Source organism: Lactuca saligna, chromosome 4 (assembly GCF_052625555.1).
Source record: "Lactuca saligna cultivar CGN05327 chromosome 4, ASM5262555v1, whole genome shotgun sequence".
Lineage (NCBI taxonomy): Eukaryota > Viridiplantae > Streptophyta > Magnoliopsida > Asterales > Asteraceae > Lactuca > Lactuca saligna.
This window is the reverse complement of record NC_136420.1, coordinates 36079300-36095463: the sequence shown is the minus strand read 5'-3', so window position 1 is coordinate 36095463 and position 16164 is coordinate 36079300. Positions and strand designations below refer to the sequence as shown.

Sequence of the window (16164 nt, the reverse complement as noted above, 5' to 3'; positions counted from 1 at the left end):
CAACGTGCGCTAACTCCATAGTCGCCAACTATTCCATCTACCTATGTTCTACCCAACAATTTTGTAAATATAAATACTTACACAGTTTAAATCATTTAACACCTGTATAAAACTCCAATTTCCATGCCCATCTCAAATAGACAAATAACATATAAACACATAGCACGTATTCCATAGCAAATATGTCATATTTGTGTGTTAGAAGAAAGTAACTACACACTCACACATATAAACAACAATAAACTTAATACACTCAAACCATACTTGTATTATTATAGTGTTTATGAAAGGTAGTATACACTCACTTGATCAGAAGATGATCGGACAGCTCTACGACTTGCAGAAGTAGTATTCTTTGGTAGATCTGGAAGATCTCCGCAAAAATCGAACTTCTCGCGGGCAGAGCTTCGGCTCAGAGACCGCACTTCTCGGGATCTTTAGGATCTCGGGACTTGCTTCGGGGCTTGAGAATATTATCGGGGCTTCGGGGTATTTCTGGCACGCAAATTGAGGCAAAACGAGAGAGAATGGAGAAAAATAGCAAAGAAGCCGGCTGCCCTCGCATCCTATTTATAGGAGGTTGGAGCCTCGGAGTACGTGGGGCGTACAGGCGTACGCGGGGCGTACGCGTCCGAATTCGTCACTGCATGCGTCATCCGAAGTCCTCGAGTGCGAGTGTTGACATCTTCGTTGTACGCGGGGTGTACATCGGATCGGACCGCTGACTCCTCTTCGGATAATGTCGAGGTTTAATAATTAAATTTAATTATTAATTAATTAATAAACTTCGAAAATTCATATCTTCTTCATACGAACTCCGTTTTCGACGTTCTTTATATTCACACGTAGGTGAGACTACGCTCTACAACTTTCGTTTAGATTACGTCGGCTAATTTTGAATTTATTTTTATTATTTATTTTTAATAGGTCGAGACAGAAAATTTCGTTATAAATTCATAACTTCTTCGTTTGACGTCCGTTCTCGCCTAACTTTTTGTCGTTTCGCTACTAACAACGAGATCTTCGATTCTCGTTTAGATCGCTAAGGCTAAATATCACTCTAACGTAAATTTACTTTTTACGTCATTCAGCGTTGTGCCGGTTCTGTCGCGAAACTTTAACAAGTCATAACTTCTTCGTTATAACTTGGATTTTAGCGTTCTTTATATGCACGGAAACCTTGTAACATATACTACAACTTAGTTAGGATTATTCATCCTAAATAATCTTTTATCAAAAAGTCATTTTTGACGCTTATTGTCTCTAAATTGACTAGCCCTGATCTACGGGCGTTACATTATGTATTGATGATGACATCCTAATGTTTTAAAAATTAATAAAATACATTTCTTCGGACATGCTTGATAACGTATTTATCATGTTTTTCTAAGAACAAATTCCGCAAAACTTTTCTTTAAAATGTTACTCTGATATTCAAAATAAAGCATAAACAAATCGGTCTTTTCTGGTCGTGAAAAAGGGAATGTCAGAATTTCTCATTCATGCTTCATTCCCTCCTTAACTCAATCATACCAAATACTACCCTATACTAGCTTGCAAAGAAATTTATGAATCAAGAGGAGACCTATTGACTAGCTCTTTTATATTATATCCAAGGCCCTGATGACTTCATGTCTTCACAAATCGCATCTCAAAAAACTGACATAAAAAAAGATCGATTAATGGTTTATAACTATAGAAATTAACTACTCAAAGATGTATCACAAACAATAGACATCTTATGAATAAGATTGATAGTTCCATTGCAACATAATTTTTCAAGGTCCCTTTCAGTACCTAAAAAACACACAACAAAAGCTTACTTGATATATATTATCAAACTGAACCCAAAATCAAAACACACCCTAAATCAAAGCAAAGTCTAAATCGAAATCAATCCTAAACCAAAATGAAAACCTAAGTGGAATTAAACCAAAAAAAATCTTACTTGAAACAAAGATGATAATGGCGATGGCAAGCAGAAGATGGTGATGGCAAGCCGATGACGACGACAACAAGCAGATGACCGGAGCTAAAAAGGGCGACGATGAATCGATGATGAAGATATACGAATTTGGTGATGGCGACGAGAGATGACCGACGCTAAAAACGATCTCTATGTACAACATTGCCAGCAACGACGGTAAGATGGAACTTCGAAGGAGTAAGATCCGATAAAAACGAAGACGACAGGGGGTGTAAGTGTGAGGTGCGAGTAGGAAACAGTGAGAGAGAATATGGAAAACGAATCATGGAGGGAGATAGAGAGAAGCGGGAGAATAAAAAATTTCATGGATGGATCCCACTAAATGGAGGTGGACAAAAGTATTGTGAAACCCTAAAATCGAAAATGCCAAAAAAAAGGATGGTGGGACTCATACTCGCGTCTATTATAAATAGAACCAAAGAGACTAGCAACTCGCTGAGAATGCTACATCCATAATTTATTCATCTACAATAGGTTTTGACCAATTTCAATTCCATTATTATTATTATTATTATTATTATTATTATTATTATTATTATTATTATTTCTATAGTTGTTATTATTATTATTATTATTATTATTATTATTATTATTATTTCTATAATTTCTATTATTATTATTTTACAATTATTATTATTATTATTATTATTATTATTATTATTATTATTATTATTATTATTATAATTCAAGTCGTAATTTTTCTTTTTGGATAAATTTTCTTACATATTTAAGACACGAACAACTAATAGAAGTGTGAAAAAAACGAAGAAAAAACGACCTTTGGTCGCTGGAAAATTGAAAGTGAAAAAACTCCGTAGCTAATTAACTACGGATTAGCTAAGAATTTTTTTTTTATTTTCGATTTTTTCCGACACCAAACGTCATTTTATCTGCTTCGTTATTTTCACACCTCTATTATACATGATTATCTATATTTTCACCAGCTTATAGATATTAATATTGTTCATAAAGTCGTGTGTATATTCAAGATGAATTACTCGTTCCACGATGACGACAGTTGTGGTGGTGCCAGTGATGATGATGGTTGGGGGAGGGGGGGTGGTGACGGTGATGATGATGATGATGATGATGATGATGATGATGATGATGTTTGTGAGATGTATGCAAACCTATCAATACATATTATAGTGTTAAACCATTAAACAAGTAATGGATCTCGTATGTGCTCACGACTTTATGAATGATAGTAATAGCCATAAGTTGGTGAAAATATGAATAATCATGTATAATAGATATATGGAAAAAACGGAGCGAAAAAAACGACGTTTGGTGTCCGAAAAATCGAAAAAATAAAATCCGTAGCTAATTAGCTATTCCGTTACTAAACTAGAGCGTCCCATTCTGTAGCTGATCCGTAGCGATTCGGTGACGCAAACTCAATGTTTTCTAGTAGTGTGTGTAGCCTTAACGTATGAATTCAAATCGGTGATGCAAAAGGATCATCTATGCAAATTTGGGAAACCACAACCACCATTCTCACCAACAAAAAATAATAAGGACGAATCTTGAAAATTAAGAAACCACAAGGATCATTGTTGTAAATCTGTCCATATATATATACTCATAGACGTGTTGAAGTGAAGGTGTGATGGAGTCAAGAAGCAAAATGCGAATCTCTTTCATCATCATACTGTTGATACTGCAAACGCACATGGTAGCCTTCTCACATTCCAAGTCAATCGTGGAAAACCTCCCTGGCTTTTCTGGCAATCTTCCATTTACACTCGAAACAGGGTATGCATCTATCTACCTACATCTTTGCTCTTCAAACTTCACCCTCTTCAATCAAAATCTTCTTAAAACAGCCAGTTGTTGGTCTTTTACGAGAAAAATCTCAGATATGATTTTTCAAAATTCAAACGACAAAAGAGATTTTGTATTACATTGCATGTTTTTTCTCCATATAGAAATTATGATGAGTTCATATAACGCTAAATGAACTATACAACATAAGTTTCCCCTTCGATATGGTTTTTGGGGATTTAGAATATTGTTAATCGGATTGAATTTGTGTTTTAAAGTTATGTTGGAGTCGGAAAAGACGAAGAAGTGCAATTGTTTTACTATTTTGTGGAGTCTCAAAGAAATCCAAAGAAAGATCCGTTGCTTCTTTATCTCACCGGTGGCCCTGGAACTTCCGGCATAGTTCCATTCCTCTATCAAATCGGTACGTTTATTATTCGTTTATAGTTACTTTTATTAGTTAGATCCAAATAGTTTTTATTTTTTATTTTCAACGAGCCAAAAAGTTGGATCTAATTAATAGTTTAGTTTCTGCTATTATATAGCATGCACTAGTTATTTTCAAAAAGCTATAAATAAGTCAACTCAACTTGATGCAATATATATTTTATATTGGCCACATGTAATGAGATATATTGATAATCCACAAAAAGATCTTCATGACTTCGTGGAAAAGTTTTTAACTCATACCCTACAAAAAAAAGAGTCAGTGAAATATGATTGTTTATGTCACTATCTTTTTTATCTTTTATTTTTAATTATTATCAAAAGAATGATAATAATAAGATACTATGATACGAAATTTTCTATTTTTATAATTCAAGTAAATGTATATAAATAATTTAGGACAAACAGCTATAAACTGTAGATGTGTAAGAACAATTTAATATTTACAAGTAATTGTAACCGAACCACATGGGTTCCTAATTAACTTTTTATAAGTTGTCAAAATTTTTTGTTACATAAATACCAAATAAACCAGATTGCATATAATATGATTCTGCTCAACCATGCATGTGAAACTTTTTTTTGTATTTTTTTTTATTAATAATACTAATTTGGCCCTATGAAGACCATGTAACGCACAAAATGTATGTCGAAAAAATGAAAATAAAATCAAATTTCTCAACAACTTTGCTGTTATTATTTGAGATATTTCAAGAAAATTCTAAGAATTTTGATTTTGGAAAAATGACTTACGAGACCAACGAAGTTTCCAAACCATTCAAAAAATATTAATCATGTTTTTTCTATTAAAAAAACCTAACGAACTTAACTTTTTATTTAAAAAAGCTTAACTAATTAAGTTTAATTCTATGGAAGTCAAAAAAGAGAAACACATTACTTATTACCATATCAGGAAAATGACATGTAACGGAATTTCCAAACCTTTTAAAAAACATCAATCTTGTTTTGTCTGTTCAAAAAAATTAACGAACTTAATTAACATTTTTAACAGACAAAACATGATTAATGTTTTTTGAACGGTTTGGAAATCATTGACTTTTTTAGACAAAAGGTTAAGTTTGTTGAGTTTTTTTAAATACACAAAACATAATTGAGGTTATTTAAACGGTTTGAATACTTCGTTATGCTTGTAAATCATTTTCTCTTTGATTTTTGATGATGAGTTCCAGAACTAAAATCTTTTAAAATTGTTGTTACAAACTATATTAAAGTTCATTCAAAACTAAACGAAATTGCAATGTGAATATAATGTACTTCAATTTATCATTCGCAATCATATGAAACATTATATTCGATGAACTTTTGTTGTAGGTCCACTTAAATTCAACTATGCGAATTCAAGGAGAACTAAAGTAAATTTGGAAGTGAACCCATATTCATGGACAAAGGTTTAAAAAAAGTGTGCACCCGTGCGTGCGTTTGTGTGTGTGTATATATATATATATATATATATATATATATATATATATATATATATATATATATATATATATATATATATATATATATATATATATATATATATATATATATATATATATATATAGGTTTAGGTTAATTTGAGACCATTCTAATTTTGTGAGACCGTGAGACCAAATCTAAAAATAATTTTAAAATGCAAAATAAATGGAAAAATCCAAAAATTGTTTTTTTAAATATTATTTTCGGAACTTGAATTAACTAAAAATAATATAAAAAAAATTCCTTTTTTTTTTTTTTTGAAAAATACGTGAAATATTCTAAATAGAATATTACACTGACATATTCTAAAAAATAATTTTAAAATGCAAAATAAATGGAAAAATCTAAAAATTCTTTTTTTAAATATTATTTTCGGAACTTGAATTAACTAAAAAAAATAAAAAATAAATAAAAAAAATTCTATTTTTTTTGAAAAATACGTGAAATATTCTAAATAGAATATTACACTGTACATATTCTAAAAAATAATTTTAAAATGCAAAAAAAATGGAAAAATCAAAAAATTCTTTTTTAAATATTATTTTCGGAACATGAATTGACTAAAAAAAATAAAAAAAATAAAAAAAATGCGTCTCACGGTCTCACAAAATATAGGTGGTCTCAAATGAACCTAACCCTATATATATATATATATATATATATATATATATATATATATATATATATATATATATATATATATATATATATATATATATATATATATATATATATATATATATATATATATATATATATATATATATATATATAACATTCATTTCTCTAATTAATTATATCATGTAACAATCTAAAGTATATATTTTTTGTATTTTATAGACGGCTAACGTCATATTTATAGATTTACCTGTTGGGACTGGATTTTCATATGCGAAGACATGGGAATCATCAAGGAGTACCGACTCTCTTGTAGTTACTCATGCATATGATTTTACACGAAAGGTAAGAAACATAATTTATTTAGGATCAATATATATCCTAAAAGCTTTTTAATTAGTATATCAATCTTTCCTACGTACATAAAATTTGGTTTGTCATTTATGTACTATACTACTAGAATATTATGTTTTTATCTCTTAATTGATGTCCATCTTGCAGTGGCTCATAGACCATCCTACGTTTCTCAGTAATCAATTGTATATTACGGGGATTTCTTATATGGGAATAATCATTCCAAATGTCGTTTCAAAAATATACAATGGTAAAAAAAAATTGTAGTTTTAGTTAAAAAGGACAACATGATGATCATCCTTTGAAAAAAATGAGAACCTGATGTTCCTTTTTCCATTTTGTAGGCAATGAACGAAAGGTTAAACCAAAATTGAATATCAAGGTAGCTTAATATATAAGTAAATATTTTTATTTTTCTTCTATTTCTTTTGGATTCATGTTTCATGTACTTTGGGTTGTAGGGTTTCTTGATTGTGAACCCGCTAACAGATAAGTTCATAGATTTTAATTCAAGAATTGAATTTGCTTATCGGGCTGCATTAATAGAAGATGAAATCTACGAGGTACCATGAGTCATTAATTAATTAATTACATAGAGAAACGAAATAAGATTTGTTATACTTCAAGGTTAATTATATATTAATCCTAAACTTTCATAATTTTGATTTTTGTCAGCCAGCAAAAGAAAATTGTGAAGGTAAATATGTATATGTAAATCCAAATAACACATTATGTTTGAATAGTCTTCGGCCCATAAATGAGGTGAGTCGATTAACGAATTAATTTTCATTGTCTTTTTGTTATATATAATATATTCAATCCTCATATATCCTAAATGTTCTCGATTGCAGTGTCTAGCTCGAATTAACGTAAATCACATCTTAGAGCCACTTTGCGACACACAAGATCCAAAATCAATTTGTCGAGTAATTAAATCCTAAAAACGCTCTAAATGTCTTACATTACCACTACAGCAAATAATGGAATAATACACATGTTTTCTTCACAATTAGTTAACGAACACGTGTATACATACTAATTAAATATCATATTATGTCTTTAATATATAGGAGTCCATTTATTTTTATTCTAATACTTGGGCAAACACAAAAGCCGTCCGACAAGCTCTCCACATTCGCGAGGTACGCACGTTAATATTAATCTTATTTAGCAGTTGATATATGTATCCCAACAAAATAGAATCTGTCCTTTGTTACAAAGTATTGTTTTCAAGAGAATTAATTAAATATGTACCATAATTTTTCATTATAGGTAAGGATATTTGCTTAATGTACAGGGTACAGTAGATAAATGGCAGTTCACTAACACAAGCATTCGTGCTTTATATGGGAAAAACAACACTATAACTTACTCCTACAACATCTTCAGCAGTTTGGCCTACCATAAAAAACTTATTACCAAAAATTGTCATGCTTTGATCATCAAGTAATCTCTCTGTCAAACTTGTATCTAATTTATGCTTGAGGTTTTGAATATATTAATTACAAATATACGAAAGATCTAGATAATTATTTGGATTAGTTTTTGCATGTGTGTTTGAAGTGGTATTGAATTGATTTATTGCAGTGGTGATCATGACATGACGTTTCCATATATGGGCACGAAGCAGTGGATCAATAGTCTTAATCTTACAACTGTAAACACATGGAAACCATGGTTCGTTAGTAGTCAAGTCGCTGGGTAAGTTTATTATTTTTATAGAACGAAATAACAAATGCCATTCAATTCACCTTAGTTTTGGTAATCGAACGTTGCCCATATTCTTGTTATATATGTATAGGTATCAGAAGACATACTCAAAAGCCAAATACTCTTTGAGATATGCGACTATTAAGGTGAGAACTTGTAACTTATCTCTATATGTGCGTCGGGATTATAATGGTGATAGTGTGCATAAAAGTTGTAGGGATTATGATGGTGATTAATTGCGATTGTTTTTTGCAGGGTGGGGGTCATTCGGTGGCATTGTACAAGCCTGAAGAAGCTTTGGTCATTGTAGAGGCATGGCTTGCTTCACATACTAACTCTACAAAATCTTAACACCCTTTAACTAAGTTCTTTTATTACGAAAGGTTATTTATTTGACTCTATATGTACACTGTCTGACTTTTGATGTAACACATTGGAATATGGAGTGTAACGACAAACTCAGGCTTCTGGAATGACTATACGTTATAACGATAATACATTTTTATAAATGTGTCATTATTTGTGGGATAATGCTAAGACAACACTTAAACTTTGACAGCATTTTTAAAGGGAAAATGAGTAATTTAACCAAATGTGTAAGGTTTGCATATAATAACCAAATTTAATTTGTTTTTAAAAAATAGCCGCTCACGTTAAATTAGCATTCCATGCTAAGTGATAACTTCCCATAAATTGGAAATGGGTTATTGAATACGTATAAATACAAGCTAGTACAATGGACCAATACATATTAGCTAACCAACAATGGGCTAGAACTAATAATTTGTACAAAATATAGAGTCCGCTAATATCCCCCACAATTTGAACGGGAGGAAAGTTTTGTATGTTCAATCTGGACTTGAAATCGTTGAAGAGTTGTGATGGTAGACATTTGGTAAATATGTCTGCATACTGAGTGGAAGATGTAACATGAAAGACTTGAACAAAGACTCGAGCAACCAAATCACGTAAAAAATAAATGTCAATCTCAATGTGTTTCGTATGTTGGTGCTGAAATGGATTCACATGCATGTAGACTGAGCTAATATTATCACAATAGATGATGGTGACTTTGGTAGCCGGATAAAGCTCATGTAATATGTTACAAACCCAACATGTCTCTTCAACGACGTTAGCAACGCTACAATACTGCCTCGACACTAGATCGAGAAATAACTTCCTGTCGTTTCGAGGACAATGTCATCAACATAAAGAAAGAGATAAGTGGTATCAACGCCATTGTGATAAATAAATAAAGATAATGTTGCGAGACTATGCTGAAACCTTATGTAAAGAAAATGTTGAGCAAATCGTTGATACCAAGCCTGAGCTGCTTGTTTGAGGCCGTATAATGATCGTTGAATGTGACAAACGTAGTCTGGATGCTAGTGATCTCGAAAGTCCAGGGGCTAAAGCATGTAAATTTTCTCCTAAAGATGAACGTGAAGATAGGCGTTCTTCACGTTAACCTGATGAAAGTGCCAGTGTCTAGAGATGATCAGACAGAGTATCATGCGAATGGTGGCTGGTTTTACAAATGGACTAAAATCACAATCAAGCTCCTATTGATGATAATGCCGTGTGCCACTAAACGCGCTTTATATTGCGAGAGAGTCCCATTAACATTAAATTTCTTCTTAAGGAGCCACATATAACGAACCACATTGGCTCAAGGTGGTCGTTGCACAAGCACCCAAGTACCATTTGTACTAAGAGCATTACACTCTTCATTCATGACTTTATGCTAGTTTGGATCTTTCAATGCCTGTAGATGTGAACTTGAGACAGAGGAAATGGAGGTGGAGTGTAAGTTAAGTCTTTGTGTAGGTTTCACTATGTCACTCTTAGTGCTAATTTGCATGTGCTGAACATGAGGAGGATTAGGAGCCACATAAGGAAAGAAAATGGGGGAAGTAGCTGCAAGTGGAGGGAAGGGAGGAGGTTAGGAAGGACCCACCTCAAACTTAAGAGCATGGGGTAGGTCAGAAGCCAGAGTTGGTGGGTCGGAAGGAAAGGAGGGGGGGTCTAAAATGAGATGAAGATTAGGGGATATGTTGAAATCATAGAGAAAATTATAAGATGGGGGATCAGTGGGGGTGATCGATCCATAAGGAAAGATAGTATCATCAAAAGTGACATGACGAGATGTAACGATTTTTCGAGTGGAGAGATCGAAGAAGCAAAAACCATGATGGTATGTGGGGTAATTAAGGAGAATACATAGGTTGGATGATGATTGAAGCTTATGAGTTATGTAAAGGCGAGGGAAGCATAGGCATCCAAAAACACGAAGATGGTAGTATGTGGGGATGTCGTTGAAATAGGCGATAATGGGGAGTGTCATTAGATATAGAGATGGATGGAAGGATGTTGAGTAAGTTGGCTGCCACATGGAGAGCTTTGGGCCAAAATTTAGGAGGTAGTTGAGAGTGAAAAGGAGAGTCTGCATCATATTATATATGGTACAGATCATGCGTTCAGATCGTCATTTTGTTGAGAGGTGTGGTGTAACATCAGTCAAAATTAGGTCAAAGATAATTCTCGTAAATATAACAAACACATATTATAATCAATTTACTTTGTAATGTAATTTAATCTTTAATGAAAATTTCATTCAACACTACACATCTATACGATTCCAAAAATATATAGAACGTCTAAATATGACTTTGCATGAAGAAGTTATGATAAATTCTAACATTATAGCCTCTATAATAAGAAGAAATTAAAATATAGTGAGAAATAGATAATGGAATCCAAAAGAAAGTTGTAGTGGTTGGATATACCTACATGTGGATATAAAGAACATTAAAAATAGAGCTCATATGTGAAAGCTGTGATCTTACGAAGATCTAGTAGTCTGAGAGCATGAGACTTGCCAAAAACCCTAATTTGTCAAAGATCACGACGTGAGCATATATTTTCACAATGTGAGAGTGCTCCAGGACACTTTTCAAGGCTAGAATGCAGATGGAAAGTCTACAGAGTGATAAGATTAGGTCTCACAACGTGAGCATGTCATTCTAACGACATGAGATGTCATATGGACACTTTTCGAAGCTAGAAACCAAATGGAAAGTCTACGAGATGATACTCTATATCTCACAATGTGAGCATTTGTGGCTCACAGTGTGAGAGGGCCTTGGACAGTCTATTAATAGCAAGTGAGACCCTTTTTCTCATTACACAAAACTTTCTTTCCCTCTCTTGATTGCTGAAGGCATTTTTGTTCTGAAGCTTGACGACTTCAAGCCTCTATCTATTTTTAGTTAGATTCTATCAAATCACGCTACTAGGGTGAGTTTCATGGCCCCACTTTTTAATGTTTTCGGGGGAAAATGCATGCTAAATATTATATAAAAGTTAATATTATGTTTATATGATCGTATGTTCGGATCAACATAAAATTTTATTAACCTGGATATAGTAATTTTAAATCATATATATATATATATATATATATATATATATATATATATATACGTATGATATATTGGATATTTTGAAACTATACAACTACGGGTATGTTATCGTCATCAGTTTTACATTGATTAAAACTTGATATTGATTTATATATTTGATACTTTGAAGTTATCTTTGACTTGTTAAGTGTGTTGCTATTATTGGTTTTATGTTAGATAAAACATGGCATTTTTACTTCAGGTATAGCTGTTGTACTTCCTGAGTATTATAAAAATTAGGAGCAATGTTTAAAGCATAGTCTGGTAACTTAGGGTTTTAGACACGAATATGCTTTCATTTTTAGAACTATCGAAACTCGATAAAGTCTGCATGAGCTATTTAGTTCATCAACTAAGACTAAAATCTTAGCAGAATCCTCTGACCTGTAACCGCTAATCCTCTACAAGTGAGGAAGTTGTTTATAGATCTATACGGGTTAACACCCCCACCCGTGGTTGCTAACTATAACCCAACAGTTTATTTCGGGTGATGGACGATCCCAATTTATTCTACTCCAACTTCGATGAAGCGTGCATAATCTATTACCAAGGTGCGACACTTGTAGTACCAATCAAAGGTTTGAAACTAGTCATATAGTCGCGGTTATGGACTCATGGTAGCACGACTATACTCTAGAAACATTATACTTTGTCGATATACAAGTATTAATGTTAAGTATAAGATTACCAAACACTTATACTCTAAGTACAAGGAACTTGTAGGTATACTACTTATTCATTAAGTAAACAATTATACCTAGTACACACACTCGTATAGAATTGAAATAAGATTTATACATAGCAACCTTCTTTTGTATGGGATTACAAACACTTATACTCATAGGATATGAAACTATAGGTATACTACTTATTCAGTAAGTAAACCATTATACCTAGGAGATCTTTTATATATTTGAAACGAGTATGAGTCAGAATGACACTTTTAAACTATGATTTATACTTTTGAAACTTGGAAAAAGTACTATTTTTACTCAGAGTCAAAACCTGTTCACTCACCAACTTTATGTTGACGTATTTTCAAAACACATGTGTTTTTAGGAACTTGATAACCTAGAATGTTACTTGAACATGGGAACTTTTGTTTCCAAATACTATTATCCTTTCTATTCATATGGAACATCTGTCTGTTAAAACATGTGCGATAGTTCGAAAACTATGTAATAATTACTAGGAAGAAAAGAATAATGTAACTTTATATCATCAATAAAGGTATGTGGTTTATAAAATTCATATTTACTGTTCAATGTATGTTTAATAATTGTCATACAAGAATGAAGTTACACCGCCCGGTGTTTCTGCCGTCGGCCGGGGGTGTGACATGTGGAGGCAAGACAAATAAAAGGTGATGTCATTGGACATGAAGTGATCATGGAAAGATTTATTATTGTATTCCCCCATTATTACATTGAAATTGTTTGATTATTCCCCCAAATTGAGTTTTGATGAGGTTGGAAGAGTTTAAAATTTTGGCAAAATCTTTTTATTTTTGTTTTAGATGATAACCCCAAACTTAGTGAGTATAATAATCAAGAAACAAAATGTAATATTTCAATCCACCGTAACTAGAAATAGGAGATGTCCACAAATCAGAATGAATAATCTCAAAAGGTGTAGAAACAGTAGAATCAGACAAAGAAAAAGCAAGTCTAGTATATTTTCCAAGTTAACATGCTTGACAAGTAACATTATTCTTAGATAAACGACAAGAAATTGAACTATTAGAAGATAAATGCTTCAAGATTTGATATTCGGGATGACCGAGTCATCAATTCTAAGTGGTGGGTGATGTGGTGATAAAAGCATGACTTGTGGAACTTTTGGCCGGATAGAGATGTTCGGAGCTAACACAACAGATTAGAGGGCGATGAGTCTGATAATCAAGAACAGTAAAACCGAAAGGATCAAAATCAATAGAGAAATTCTTATGAGTAGTAAATTTGTGAACATATATAAGCTTTTTAATAATATTGTGATTTATGAGGATATTTTGTAAATGTAGAGGGCAACAGATATTTAGTCGTCCTACCTTCCGGATCCATTCATTTGAAATATCACATGGAGACCTTGATTGTGTATGACCCAACACAATCTGACCTGGTCCCCTTTGAGCCCACTCCGAAAGTGGCCCAGACAGTTCCCTTAGGTGGAAAGAAGAAGAAATCAGCTAAGAGGAAAACATTTCCTTCCAAATCCAAAGCCATAAAGAGAACCAAAGTCGATTCCTCCTCTCAACAGGTAGGATTCAAAGACATTTTGGTTGACTCTGGCCATTTGTATACCCCATCTACCCACTATTCTGAGGTACCCCTCGTAGTTTCAAAAACACAAACACACACTCACGGGGAATCTCCATACAATCCACCATCACATTCCCAACAAGGTGATGTCGGTGTTGATGATAGTTCTTTTCCCCTGGAACAAACCCACGTGTCACATTTGATCTTCCACATTCTTCAACACACGTATGGTCCGAAACCCATGTTCCGGACCCCAAGCATTCCGAGGCTGGGGTAGTCCCTCCAACCTCAAGTGCCTCAACTCGTCTGATACCCAGTAAGGGTACATGACGACCAGGTGCTATTGATCCATTTTGGGAAGATTATGTTAACAAGGCACATTAAAGGCATCCGGAACTCACCAGCTTCCAAGTTGAAGCGACTCTCATCTCAATGAGAAACAAGGTTATTCAAAGCAACTTACCATTTGTTGATCCTTCTGATGAAATTACTAACTTGAATTTTTCATTTGGATAAACTCCAAAGACTCAACATCATGATTCTATGCATTCTGATCCCAACGAATAACTTTCAGAAGAAATGATTTTTGATGATGATGGTACCTCTGTTATCGATACTCTTGTGCTACCATCTGTTCGCTTTCAGTCTAAACCATCTCCATCAAAATCACTTTTTGATTTCGGGCTCTCATCATCCTCCTCTGAACCCACAGATGAAGACATTCAAAGCAAAGATCATGCTCAAGTTAATCCTAGTGTTGCAGCTGATTCAACTCCAAAACCCCAAGACGTTGATGCTACCACAAATTCTGGTCCTTCTGAACCACAAGTGAATCTGACACTCAACAAAGCCAATCGTCAAGATTCTACTTCGGACACCGGATCTTCTGCAGGGGAATTATATCCATCTGTTTGCTCTCTTGGATATTCAAACTAATGTCTCGGACACCATGAAAAAGGTCGATGCCCTTGAAACCTCTGTAGCCGGACTCATTTCAAAGATTGATGAAAAAGTTTTTGGACTGGATTCCAAACTTGATGCTATTTTACAACCCTTGTCTGAAACCAACAAATCCAGACCAACAGTTGCAGAACGAGAAGCTCAGTTGGATCAACTCATTTCTATAAGACTCAAGCACACGATAGAGGAACTGGAGAAGAAATACGATGCAAGTGTCGATCACTATCTTGACACCATCTCCACCATGCTTAAAGTTCATGACGACATGCTCAATTCATTAAGTGAGCTCATGAAGAAAAACCACATCCTTCATGAAAACCAAATACAGTGATTAGAGAAGGAGATTCGGAAGAAGGATGAAATGAACTTGATCATCCAACAAGTTCTTATCAAATTTCTCAGAGCATCATGGAACATTGTTGATGTTCTGAATAACAAATTGGATGAAATGCTCTCGATTCTCAACAAACTCTTTGATCATCTCAAAGCTCAAGCCCCAACAGTTGAAGCTTATGATACTCTCACTCTTTAAATCAACACTAGATTTCAGAAGGTGTTTGAATGCTTTTCGTAACTTCAGGAGTCTTCCTCACTTGCACCGGTCACAATATTCTCCGCTGCAAGAGGGGGAGAAGGACCAAACTAGAGAAATCAACCTTGGAGACCTGCTTCGGAATTCCAACTCCGAGATGAAAATTTTGATGATGATGATGACGATAGTGATGTATGTTAGAAATGGAGTAGTAGGACTTCCAGATCCACATAAGTATCCTGCTAAAGTATAGACAGAAGAAGAGAAGAGGATTTGGTCAGTATTCAATTGGCCATCCACTCTAGATAACATTTTTAAAAGAAGTATAGATGAGGCCAAAGTAAATAAGCAAGTTAATGACTAATGCCTTCCGATCCACTGCATCAATGTTGCCTCCCGTCTCTACTCCCAAGATAGCTCCTATTGATGAGGGTTCTCCACTCCGGAAGCCCGATGATATTCCAGAAGAGCCTCTACCTTCCTGTCCTCCAAATCTTTCAATTGATGAAAACATGAAACATAGACTTTCCATCCTTAACAAAAAGCAAGACAAGGGTAAGAAGCTCATCCTTGAAGTTCATCAAATTCACC

At 33.5% G+C, this 16164-nt stretch overlaps 1 protein-coding gene across 1 annotated transcript; it reads left to right on the top strand.

Moving 5' to 3' along the window:
- The first annotated feature begins 3599 nt into the window (after positions 1–3599).
- Positions 3600–8871, top strand: LOC145038425 (serine carboxypeptidase-like 2). Its single transcript, XM_078986794.1, has 14 exons — positions 3600–3742; positions 4030–4175; positions 5531–5607; positions 6521–6643; positions 6800–6902; positions 6997–7034; positions 7114–7215; positions 7328–7414; positions 7504–7578; positions 7723–7794; positions 7950–8098; positions 8240–8353; positions 8454–8508; positions 8618–8871. The coding sequence occupies exons 1-14, from the start codon at positions 3615–3617 to the stop codon at positions 8711–8713; spliced, it is 1365 nt and encodes a 454-aa protein (XP_078842920.1). The 5' UTR covers positions 3600–3614; the 3' UTR covers positions 8714–8871.
- Positions 8872–16164: the final 7293 nt, after the last annotated feature.